The sequence below is a fragment of the Lolium rigidum genome, chromosome 2 (assembly GCF_022539505.1).
Source record: "Lolium rigidum isolate FL_2022 chromosome 2, APGP_CSIRO_Lrig_0.1, whole genome shotgun sequence".
Lineage (NCBI taxonomy): Eukaryota > Viridiplantae > Streptophyta > Magnoliopsida > Poales > Poaceae > Lolium > Lolium rigidum.
This window is the reverse complement of record NC_061509.1, coordinates 95,565,391-95,576,188: the sequence shown is the minus strand read 5'-3', so window position 1 is coordinate 95,576,188 and position 10,798 is coordinate 95,565,391. Positions and strand designations below refer to the sequence as shown.

At 41.6% G+C, this 10,798-nt stretch overlaps 2 protein-coding genes and 1 non-coding gene across 4 annotated transcripts; 1 reads left to right on the top strand and 2 right to left on the bottom strand.

The window, feature by feature from the left end:
* Positions 1 to 419: 419 nt before the first annotated feature.
* On the top strand, positions 420 to 1,118 carry LOC124686936. The gene is made up of 2 exons (XM_047220810.1): positions 420 to 745; positions 841 to 1,118. Exons 1-2 carry the CDS (start codon positions 473 to 475, stop codon positions 856 to 858), a joined length of 291 nt encoding a protein of 96 aa, XP_047076766.1. The 5' UTR covers positions 420 to 472; the 3' UTR covers positions 859 to 1,118.
* A 335-nt stretch (positions 1,119 to 1,453) lies between these two features.
* Positions 1,454 to 6,774, bottom strand: LOC124692105 (protein HIGH CHLOROPHYLL FLUORESCENCE PHENOTYPE 173, chloroplastic-like). Of its 2 annotated transcripts, none has more exons than XM_047225405.1 (17): positions 6,639 to 6,774; positions 5,887 to 6,099; positions 5,644 to 5,805; positions 5,416 to 5,466; positions 4,907 to 5,041; positions 4,650 to 4,673; positions 4,388 to 4,499; positions 3,878 to 4,003; positions 3,737 to 3,786; positions 3,452 to 3,610; positions 3,272 to 3,367; positions 3,051 to 3,166; positions 2,778 to 2,901; positions 2,476 to 2,589; positions 2,281 to 2,361; positions 1,952 to 2,146; positions 1,454 to 1,779 (listed from the first exon to the last, which is right to left on the bottom strand). In XM_047225405.1, exons 1-16 carry the CDS (start codon positions 6,702 to 6,704, stop codon positions 2,000 to 2,002), a joined length of 1,776 nt encoding a protein of 591 aa, XP_047081361.1. In that variant the 5' UTR covers positions 6,705 to 6,774; the 3' UTR covers positions 1,454 to 1,779; positions 1,952 to 1,999. The 2 variants fall into 2 exon arrangements, with proteins under 2 accessions (XP_047081361.1, XP_047081362.1); XM_047225406.1 differs by having other exon boundaries at positions 1,454 to 1,742.
* Positions 6,205 to 6,276, bottom strand: TRNAQ-CUG. Its single transcript has one exon. It is a non-coding gene; the product is annotated as a tRNA-Gln (tRNA).
* Positions 6,775 to 10,798: the final 4,024 nt, after the last annotated feature.

Genomic DNA, 10,798 nt, shown 5'->3' with positions numbered 1-10,798 from the left:
CATCACGTGATTCAGAGGTCTCTCCCTTTCTTCACAGCGATGGGTCACATGAAAGAACGTAAGAAAGGTCCATGTCTCCATGACTGGCTGCTTAGTCATAAAAGGTAGGAGTTAAATAGACATGTAACCTAATTCCCTGTCCGAACTAATCATGCAGCCATCGCGCATCAACACACGCCCATGATGCACCTAACCATAAAAAACCGAGATAAACAAACAGAGGCATCCAAATCAGGTCCTTTTCCCCTCTTAACCGCAAGCCCAAAACACACTGCAGCAAAGAGATTCTTCCTGTTTTCTCACTCTCAGCCCCACTAGTCCTCACACTCGCACGCCCTGGGTAGTGGCACATTGCCCTGCACCCAAGCAAACACAACGTCTCACCTATCTATCTTACCTTAGCTTACCTTACCTATCCATCCATCTTGCACCCCCATGCATTCGTCTATCTCGATCAGGAGAAATTCAGCATATGGCGGCGTCACCATCGCTCCTGGACCTCCTGAGCCTCCCTCCTCCGCCTTCCCCCCCTCACGATTCAATATCACCGGCGATATCGCCCACGGTGGTGCAGGTGGTGCCGGTGGACGTCTCCGAGGAGCTCATGGGCAAGTTCATGGACACCAGCGAGTTCGGCTTCGACTACGACAGGAGCGGCCTCTGGTCACCGCTGGCGCTGCGGCCGGAGGTCCTCGCGTTCGCCGCGGGCCAGGCGAAGCGCCGCCGCCGGAGCTGGAGGAGGAAGGTAGGCTGGCACTGCAAGTGCAAGCTTCGGCGAGTATGGCAGTTTCTCTCGCTTGCTCATCCTGACCGTTCTTTGTTTTTTTTTTGCTGATGCAGATATGTTGCTGCTGGTGACCCGCAGCGTGCATGGGTGTTTTGAGCAAGAGTAGGCTCATGGATCGTTCTGCAGTTTAGGGAAGATTGTAAAAAAAAATGCGAACATGACTATACTTCGTTTTCTCTGTAAGAAATTATTAAGTAGTTTAGCACTGGTGTACTTTAGGCCCGAAATGATCACCCAATTTCACCCTTTACTTCGATGGGCAAATGTAAGCATACGAATTCATGTATGTGCTGTTGATTCTTTCATGTGCAGTTTAGTCAAGTCCGAAACTTCTGAATGTACTGCTGTAACTATTTTTATTTTTGAAAAAAAGGAGGCTGGAGTAACTATTTTGTCGTTTGAAACTTGACTGGCATCAACTTTCTCTGTTTTCAAGCTCCCATCCCCCCCCCCCCCCTACTCTGAGGACATTAATCTTAGAATCCACGCTTCCAAGTTGTGCAACCAAAAATTACGCAGGAAAAAAAAGTATCCTCTGAAAGTGAAATCAGAAAGATGGGGAAGTTGTAAACCTCCTTTTTCAATACGCTTCCAAGTTGTGCAACCAAAAATCATGCAGAAAAAATGAGTATGCTCTGAAAGTGAAATCTGAAAGAAGGAAGGGCAGAAGTTGGAAACCTCCTTATTCTATGTACTGATGATTCGCATTTCACATTGCGAAAAATGGTCTACCTAGACACATTACCTACATTACAAGCTTCAGTGAAACATCTTCTAGAAATAGAATTCAGCGCAAATACCAGAAATCTGCTCTATGGAAATTCCATAACCTAGATCTACCTTCACAAGTCCTCTGCACTTTCACGCAACTTCTTTTTGTTTGTATATACTGAGCACCAAATATAAATCAAACTGAGAGAATATAGTCGCCAGTGGTTCATCCAGCACTGCACTTCTGCATACAAGCACCCCTCTTATATTACACTGTCATACTGCAAAGAACACACTGTTAAGATTATGGTACAGATCAAACACTAGAGCTAATGACACTGCAGTCTCAAACTACAGGTTTCAGTTCAGATAAAAAAGTGTAGCACTACTTCTACATGAAAACTGTAACATCACATATTTCCTGGTTGTTATTATGACTTAGAGAGAGTATACCCTGTCAGGATTTCTAAAGCAGAGGGCATTCTGCATTCAACATAATCTTCAGACTAGAGCAGGCGTTCCTTCAAGCGCCTCTTTACCCGTGATGCCGTCTTTCAGATCTTTGAAGTACACTTCGTAGTCCTTCTCGGGAGGAGGGTTTGAAGGATCAATCACAAACGGTTCACTGAATGGAACAGTGCTCTTGACCTGATCACGAAGGAACTACATTAGTTGGATTTCTTCCTGAGATAAATGAATGATGTTTCACATTGTTCTTATTTTGCCTTCTGTAATTTTAGTGTCATACGTAATTTTTCACAAGTGAGTTACAGCAATTTAACCTCAAAAGTCTTGCCGACTGCACTTGGGCTTTCTAGAGCTGCGACGCAAATGAGTGCAACTTCTTCCCGTGATATCTTTCCCTGAAATATTACAGTAATTGTTAAACGTATAATTTTTTTTTGGTATGTAACAGAGGAGGAAAAGAGTGTCATGGAGTTTGTTCATGGCAATGACACGATGCTGCCTCTACTTACAGTGATATTATCCCCCTGTTCAAATATGAGGTCAGCTCCAGCTGGTTCTTCAGTCAGAGCACATGGCCGTACGATAGTGTAGGGAACACCACTTTCCCGAATTAAATCCTCTCCCTGAAAGGACACTACAAAGATTATAGAAGGCCTTCATTGTAACCATGTGTAAGCATTTACATGCAAGCATGATTTCTTTGCACATGTAAGAAATGATACTGAACTACATGTGCAGCTGTGCAAGTCTTTTAACTTTACCAAAGAAGATTCCTTTAAATATATTTTAACAAGTAAGATAAGTTACATGCCTTCAGCTTGTATGTTAGAATGGAGCCAAGCTCTTTGTTCATGCGGACAGCAGGAGGTTGCTTGCTTAAATCCAGCCCTGGTCTTTCAGGTCTTGTAACTCCGGCAGAGCTCACATGAACGAACCTACCAAAAAAAAGATCAATTAGTCTTGATGAGTTCAGGAGAATTGAATAATAAATGGATCACCTATTTTAATGTCCTGATATTTACTTAAAGCTAGTACATAAACAAACCCTGGAGTTCAATGGAAACAGGTTGCTCGAAAGACAAACCTTGGAGTAATTGGTTCATTTAAGTATGCTTTAATACTTGAAAAAGGAAGCTCGAATTGACCTTCCGCAAATGTTGGGTTGAGCTTTCCATCATATTCAAATTTGCTGAACATGAGCTACAAAATTGTCAAACCAGATTAATTTAGACCACTGTTACGGTAATTCCTCAAAAGTTTACACAGCACACATACAAACAAAAGAGAGAAAGAAGAATAAGATACCTGTATTGCAGTGATGTTGCTTGCATCAAAGGGTGGCGCATCAAGTTTAGTACGGGCACGAAATACAGGTATCAGTGAAGAGAAAGGTATTTTAACCTGATACAGAGATATGGAATACAGTTGTAGTCACTGAAACAAACAAATAATATATTTGCGCCACAATGAATTGATACAACATACACTTTGCCATTCTCCCTTTGTAGTGTCAAAGCTTGCTGTATAGCCAATAGTATCCCATTCGTAGCTAGTTCGTATGATAAGTTTGTACCTCCGGCCATCACCCTTAACTCTTAGTTCAACACCATCGTATGCTGAGAGGTCCTCAGGAACAGTAAAATTCTACACAGTAACACAGCCTGTTCAGATAAAATACTTGTTCGTTTCCAACGGCATAACGCACAATTAACAACGATACATATGTATCAGTAATTTTCCTTTTCTGGAAAAATATATGGCAGTAAATACCTTTGTCCTTATACTAGTGAAGCCACCGTTATTTGAAGTGGACACAGTGCCTACAAAGTCAGTGCACAGGTCAGCTTAGGCTGGAGATTAATCAAAGGAACTAAAATTTATATACAGGTAAGCTTAAAGAAAACAAATCACCTTTGAATAATCCAGTTGCTTCACCAGTTTCACTTCCTGTTGGTTGGATTTGGAATGCACTTTCACTAACACCGCCCATTACTACATCATCAAGTGCTCCCCACACAAACTTTCCCGATAAATTGCCTACGTTGAGACGACTAACATGTAACAACGGTGGTAGAAACATATCCAAGAAAAAAATAAACACACTGATGTAAGACAGGAAACAGTGCCATTTAAATGAATTTACAGCTGATTCATTTGCAAAAAATCTTATTTATTAATATAGCCTGCGTATATTACAAATGGTGGATTTCTTGCACCTTTTACACCACAAGACTTTACTAATATTATGCCACAAAAGAATAGCCAAATAACCAATTTGACCATGACACACTTTTTTTTTACGCAGGGCAACCAGCGTTGCTTTCATTGATATTAGAGACCTTTGCTAACACGATAGTGCCAGACTACGGAGAATATGACTTGAACGGACAATTTATTTTGATCAAACAATAAAAGGTATACCTTTGAACCCAAATAGCAGTTTCCCTTCGCTCAGTCCAACACTATTCTTTATAGCACTAAGCAAGTTTTGCATACCAAGGTACTCTACCATTTCAGGGGAAGGTCCTTTGATCTGATTGGTATAACAAATAACATAGTGAACACGAATTTTTAAGAGAGCAAATAAATCTAATATTTTAGGATGTATATTGAAGGATAAGGATGCCATAAATTAAGTGTTGCTTATTATACATGAGACGAGAAGATCGATTGATGACGCTACCTCGGGTTCAAAAAACTTGATGCCCTGCATGAATGAGATAAAATGTCATTCTGTGTACATGTGATACGCTGACAAACATGTGGCACTTTGTAATCTAATTAGCAGAACAATTCTTGTGACCACATGTGGATAGCACTAGAGCAGTAGATGGTTGGAAATCAGAAGCATAAGGTGCCCAGTTTACTGTATTTCTACGTCCAATTCAACCTATGGAGACTCACAGAAGCACGGATCTAGCTATTTACTAGACGACTTACTTGAGAATACTTCTGCCTGTCCGGTGTATCGCCTTCCTTTGGCCCTACAATGACTGAAACTGCATTGATTACTTTCTTGATCCCTTTGAAGTACTTAGGATCAAGCGTATCTCCCTTTGTAACATCTCCTATAATCTGAAATGCAAATTTAGATCTGGCTGACATGATGGTTCGCATTTAAGTATTGACTATAATTATCAAGAACAACATATAGCCAGAGAATTCAGAGTATACGCTGTAGATACATGCATCATGTACATAATATATTTATATCCATTTCTGAAGAAAGAATATCAGGACCATGGACTTTAGGTTCCATTATCAACAACTAATAGCTTCTCAGAGTCACAAAACGAACTAACAGCTTTTTGGAACCTGTAACATTTTCCTTGCCTACATTTTCTCTGATAGTTCAGATTGTTGCTCGGTCTCTCTGAACTAACCGTGGTAGATGGAAAAATCCCACAGCAAAAACATAATCCAGAATTCAGCTAAAATAAGTGACCTACCAAATCCACATCCGGCCCCAACATTTTCCTTGCCTTCTCTTCATTTCTAGCCTGAAATAAAAAAATGAAATCAATATTTCAGAGACAGAGCTGTAAAAGAAGAGAAAAAAATGAAATGAAACAGGGGAGCAACACCCTCCTAGAGAGTAGTAAAACCAAAGAGGAAAGTGTTCATGCAATCAAATGCCATAAAGGATAGTTCTCAAAAACAGAAAGTAGGTGGAATACCAATACTCGAACAGGCAGCCCTTTCTTCCGTAGGACATCGACAACTCTTCGTCCAACACCACCAGTAGCTCCAGTGACAAGTACCACATCAGAAGTTTCCATTTTCTTTGGAGGCTCGGTAGGAGCAGAGGCTGTGAGACTGCTCAGTATGGACTCCACAACCTAGAATGGAAGAAACGCATAAGCACAGAACAAAGATAACATATCGACAAAGGAAGAACAATATTAAATCAGTGACAATACCTTGAGAGGGTTTGGAGGCCCGTTGAAGAAAAACAAAGTCTTGGCAAATCTGCCGATATCCCAAGATTGCTTCCCGGCAAAAGCAATTACCTCTCTCCGCGACAAACGCAAGGATGCACGGTTTGCTGGATTGTGGATGCCACGAGGGAATTGTTTTGATCCGAGGAAATGCGCCTTTTGACTTGTTCTTGAGCAGCTAGCAGCGAATTCCCCCTAATAATGACGAAAAAAAGTCACTAACACATTGCCATGATATAATTTGTTCCAGTACTAAGCATTGATTGCATTCCTGAGCTGAGCAAAATAATGCAAAAAATGAGGTCCCACCGAGACTTGAACTCGGGTTACTAGATTCAGAGTCTAGTGTCCTAACCACTAGACCATGGGACCGTTGGTGTTCACTCGCTCTAGCAAGCATACTAGAACATTCCTCTCACTACCGCGTGAATGGTAAAGCGTGGCTGGTAAAGGTCCCAGTTTATCTACTGCCACTGGCCACTAAGTCGCCAAATCCCTGACGATCTAACTTCAGAAATTACTCTCCGGGTTCTAATTTTTCTCTCATCGTCGAGAACTGGAAAAGATTCAGGCATGAAACGTACACTGTCACATCAATGATTTTGTTTTTGTTTTTTTATCAACTAGTGAAATGCAATGGATTAAAAAGAAGGAAAATCTGGCCGACAGATTTCTGCAGAACTTACTCAGGTCAGGAAAGAAGATGGCTATAGGAGGGCGAGAGTTTTACTCACCCGGGGATTGGCGAGAACCGGAGGAGAAACGCCGCAGCAGGAGGAAGCGGAGGAGGGGCAGTTCATCTTCCCTTCGTGGACGCCGCGACGACTGAACACGCAGGAGCCGAGGCCACTGGGCGCTGGGTACTTATCGCACGGCGATGATGGCGATGCCGATGCTACTGGAGGCTTGGACTGGGAAGAGGAGAGTACCCCCGCGGCCACACAAAATCGCGTGGCCTGGTGAGACCACGTGGCTCGGGCCCTGCGGTTCGGTTCATCTCACAGAGAACAAAGAAAGGGTGTTACTAATTGTCAGTTTTTGGTTAACCCAATCTAAGACTCACGATTAACACAAATCATGAAGTAAATCTAACTATCCAAGATATTATTTAGATATAATCTCATTTGTAAATAAAAAATCTTAGTTCTTACTTAATTGGACTCATTTTTTTTGAAATGAGGGTCTTCCCCGGCTTCTGCATCATGGTGATGCACACAGCCTTTTATTAAAAATATTTAAAGTATTATTGTTTACAAATCACTCATCATCGAGGATTGATACAAGAATCAACCATCGAAAGAAACACATAGCAAGACTACAAATCAACATAGTCTTCTAGTATGACGCCAACCAGCCTGGCACAAGATATCCTGAGCGACCATCAGGAGCCGTTTGCATCCAGAAGCCATGGCATCCCGCTGCCCCTCCGGAGAGAGTAGGGCCCAGAGCTGGACCCAATGGGAAACCATATGGATAACCTGCAAAAAATGAAAGGAAGGTTTTTTATTAAAAATTATATCATTCATGCTCCTCCAAATAGACCAACATAAAGCGGAAATCCCAATCCGGATAAATGCCTTAGATTGTCTATCTACTCCATTCAACCAGTTACCAAACATATTAGTAATATTGGTGGGAGGTGGAAGAGCATAAGTAAAATTCACAGTACGCCATAAGAGTTTAGCTAAAGGACATTCAATAAAAAGGTGTTGAATGGTCTCCTGTTTCCCACAGAAAACACACTTTGTACACCCATTCCAATGACGTTTAGCTAGATTATCTTTTGTTAGCAACACCTTATTACTCAAAAACCACATGAAAATCTTAATTTTTAACGGAACTTTAACCTTCCATAAATATTTTCGCAAGAAGGGGGTATGATCGCACATAAGATCCTCATACATTGACTTCACTGTAAACAAACCATTAGATGTCAAATTCCAAATAAAACGGTCCTCATCTTCATTCAGATGTACCATCATTAATTTCCGACATAGTTGTAACCAGGAAGACCACTTATTACCATTTAGCAATCTTCGAAATGTAATATTTAAAGGCGATTGACCAAAAACTTGTGCGACCGTGACATTCTTATGGTGGGCAATATTATATAGTGACGGGTACTGTTGGGCCAACGAAGTCTTGCCTAACCAGGTATCTTCCCAAAAACGAGTACTGCTACCATTACCCACTTTGAAAAAACCACTGGAAAAGAACTCCTGTTTGACCTCCATTAGTCCTTTCCAGAAAGGCGAGTCAATAGGTCGCGCCTGAACCTCCGATAATGTCTTATGTCTCAGATATTTATTATGTAGCAAGTCCTACCACACCCCATCCTCATTAAGAAGTTTAAACAGCCATTTACTCAATAAACATCTGTTTTTGATTTCTAGGACTTCAATACCTAAGCCTCCCTGATCTTTAGGTCGACAAACAATGTTCCATTTTGTAAGCCGGTATTTCCTTTTGTTTTCATCGGACTGCCAAAAGAATCTAGATCTATAGTAGTCCAAACGTTTCATTACCCCAACAGGTATTTGAAGGAAAGACAACATAAACATCGGTAAGCTAGTTAGTACTGAATTGATAAGCACTAACCTATCACCATAGGATAGTAACTTCCCTTTCCAGCATCCTAATTTACTCTCAAACCTTGTTTCTACCGGATACCAGTCAGAGTTCTTGAGTTTCTTGTAATGGATTGAAATACCTAAGTATCTAAAAGGGAGTTGTCCAGCATCACATCCAAAGATCTGTTTATACTGTTCCTCCTCCTCCTTTGCCTTGCCAAAACAAAAAATCTCACTCTTATGAAAATTAATCTCGAGTCCCGATAATTCTTCAAAGAGACACAAAATTAATTTCATATTAACTGCTTTGTTTAGGTCATGCTCCAAAAAAAGGATAGTACCATCAACATACTGTAGTATAGAGAGACCTCCCTCAACCAAATGTGGAATGAGTCCTCCAACTTGACCATCTTCTTTGGCTCGCTCAATTAAGATGGCAAGCATATCCACTACAATATTAAAAAGCATTGGAGACAGCGGATCCCCTTGTTTTAAGCCTTTTTTTGTTTGGAAATAATGACCAATATCATCATTCACCTTCACACCAACACTAACACCTTGAACAAAATGTTGCACTAATCTACCCCATTCTTGAGCAAAACCTTTCATTCGTAATATTTGTTGTAAAAAGGGCCATTTCACTTTGTCATATGCTTTTTCGAAATCTATCTTAAATAAGACACCATCCCACTTCTTACCATTCGCACATATCTAATAGCCACCGGCCCCGTTTTTTCTCGCGTTTTTCTCCCGTACCAAGACAACACTCCCCATCCCCCTCACCCCCGATCAAAAACCGCCACCAAACTGGGCTCACCCAAATACATGTGTTTCTAATCCGGCCAACCTACACCGCCGGTGACGACAAGTCCGTCGGAACCACTAATAGCCATATCTTTTTTTTTTCACGTCAATATCCACAACAGTACTATAGGACGGCCAGATTTATCTACATACAACGAGAACATGATGCAAAGAACAAGTCATAATACGGAAACAACGGTACTAGTTTAACAATTCGACATAACTTAACAAAACACATTATAACAGCTTGCCAAACTTAAAGAATTACATCAGTTGACGGAGCAGAAATTCCAAACACTTAGTAGCCTAAGACAGGTGGTTCGCCACAAAACGTGAAACGATGGGCAACAATGTATCAAACATGAAGGGCCATAGCTTCAAACCGCGAGGACTGATGGCAGGTTGTATCATTCCATCACTTATGGACCAGACTACGAGGCACGGGCATTTGGGTGGCCGCGTAGATGCTCGAGATATTCGGAACTTTCATCTTGTTGTCATCCAGGTTAACCACAGTGTAAACCATGTTCTTGGTGCACTGTGCCATGTTAAAATGGTCGATAGCGATTTCACCAGTCTTGCAATCAACAACCTTAGCTGCCAAGACGGAGTACACCCCTGTTGAGTTCCTGTATTTGGCCAAAAAAGGCAAATCAAGACAGAACCCCGTTCGCATAAAACATTTTTGTAGTAGGCTTGAATTAAAGACAAAGCACGGTGAATAACCTCAGTCCAGGGAGCATCTCTGATGGCAGGGATGGCATGCATAATAAGCTTCTGGAACAATGCCTCGTACGTGTGTCTGTGCTTGTTCTTCACCTCTTGGACAGTCATCCCGCGAGCCAAGGGATCGATCAGGGTGAAGTTTCTGCTGTTAAAACCCCAAGCATAGCAAGCCCAACCATTACCGACAGGAACAACAGCAACGAACTGCAGTGATAAATTAGAGGTTAGCTTAAAAAACAATATCATGGGCATTAAACATCCTGTTTTATGTTTCTGTACAGATGAAATCAAAATCAGAAATACATTGCTGCACACACACCTCCATGCAAGCACGGACGTTGAACTCGATGCTTGAATTGGCCAACATGTCCACCAATGCCACGTCAGATTGAATCCTGGACAAAACACGAAGCTGCACGGGAAAAAAAAAGTAAGCCATTTTTTTCCAATAATGTTGTACCTACGGACAGCTTCTTATGGAAAGAATGTTACGCGCAGACGTGTGAATCTCAGGTTGGTGCATGCGTTTATTCCTCAACTGCCAACCTTCTTTGCTCAAATTACACAGCTCCACGTTGTGCCCGTAAGTGATTCCGTAAGAAATCTACGCGTAAGTGTAGCATTACTGTTTTTTTCCAAACTTCAGGAATAAGCAGACAGTTTTTGCTACAGGGGATGTTTTAGCCTATCATACCACGAAAGTAGCTGGCAAGAAACGGCGAGGAGCTTCAGTGATGGCACAAGCGAACTTACAAGCCTCAACCCTGTTCATCACAAGTGATGCAGCATCGCAG

Bases quoted from the DNA above. Each gene is read 5' to 3' on its own strand.
- LOC124692105 (XM_047225405.1), bottom strand. From the start codon at position 6,704: ATGAACTGCCCCTCCTCCGCTTCCTCCTGCTGCGGCGTTTCTCCTCCG. The intron at 4,500-4,649 runs GTAGCGTCATCA...TATACCAATCAG, and splicing joins TCAAGTTTTTTGAACCCGAG to ATCAAAGGACCTTCCCCTGA. The intron at 2,902-3,050 runs GTTTGTCTTTCG...TTTTTTTGGTAG, and splicing joins AATGAACCAATTACTCCAAG to GTTCGTTCATGTGAGCTCTG.
- LOC124686936 (XM_047220810.1), top strand. From the start codon at position 473: ATGGCGGCGTCACCATCGCTCCTGGACCTCCTGAGCCTCCCTCCTCCG.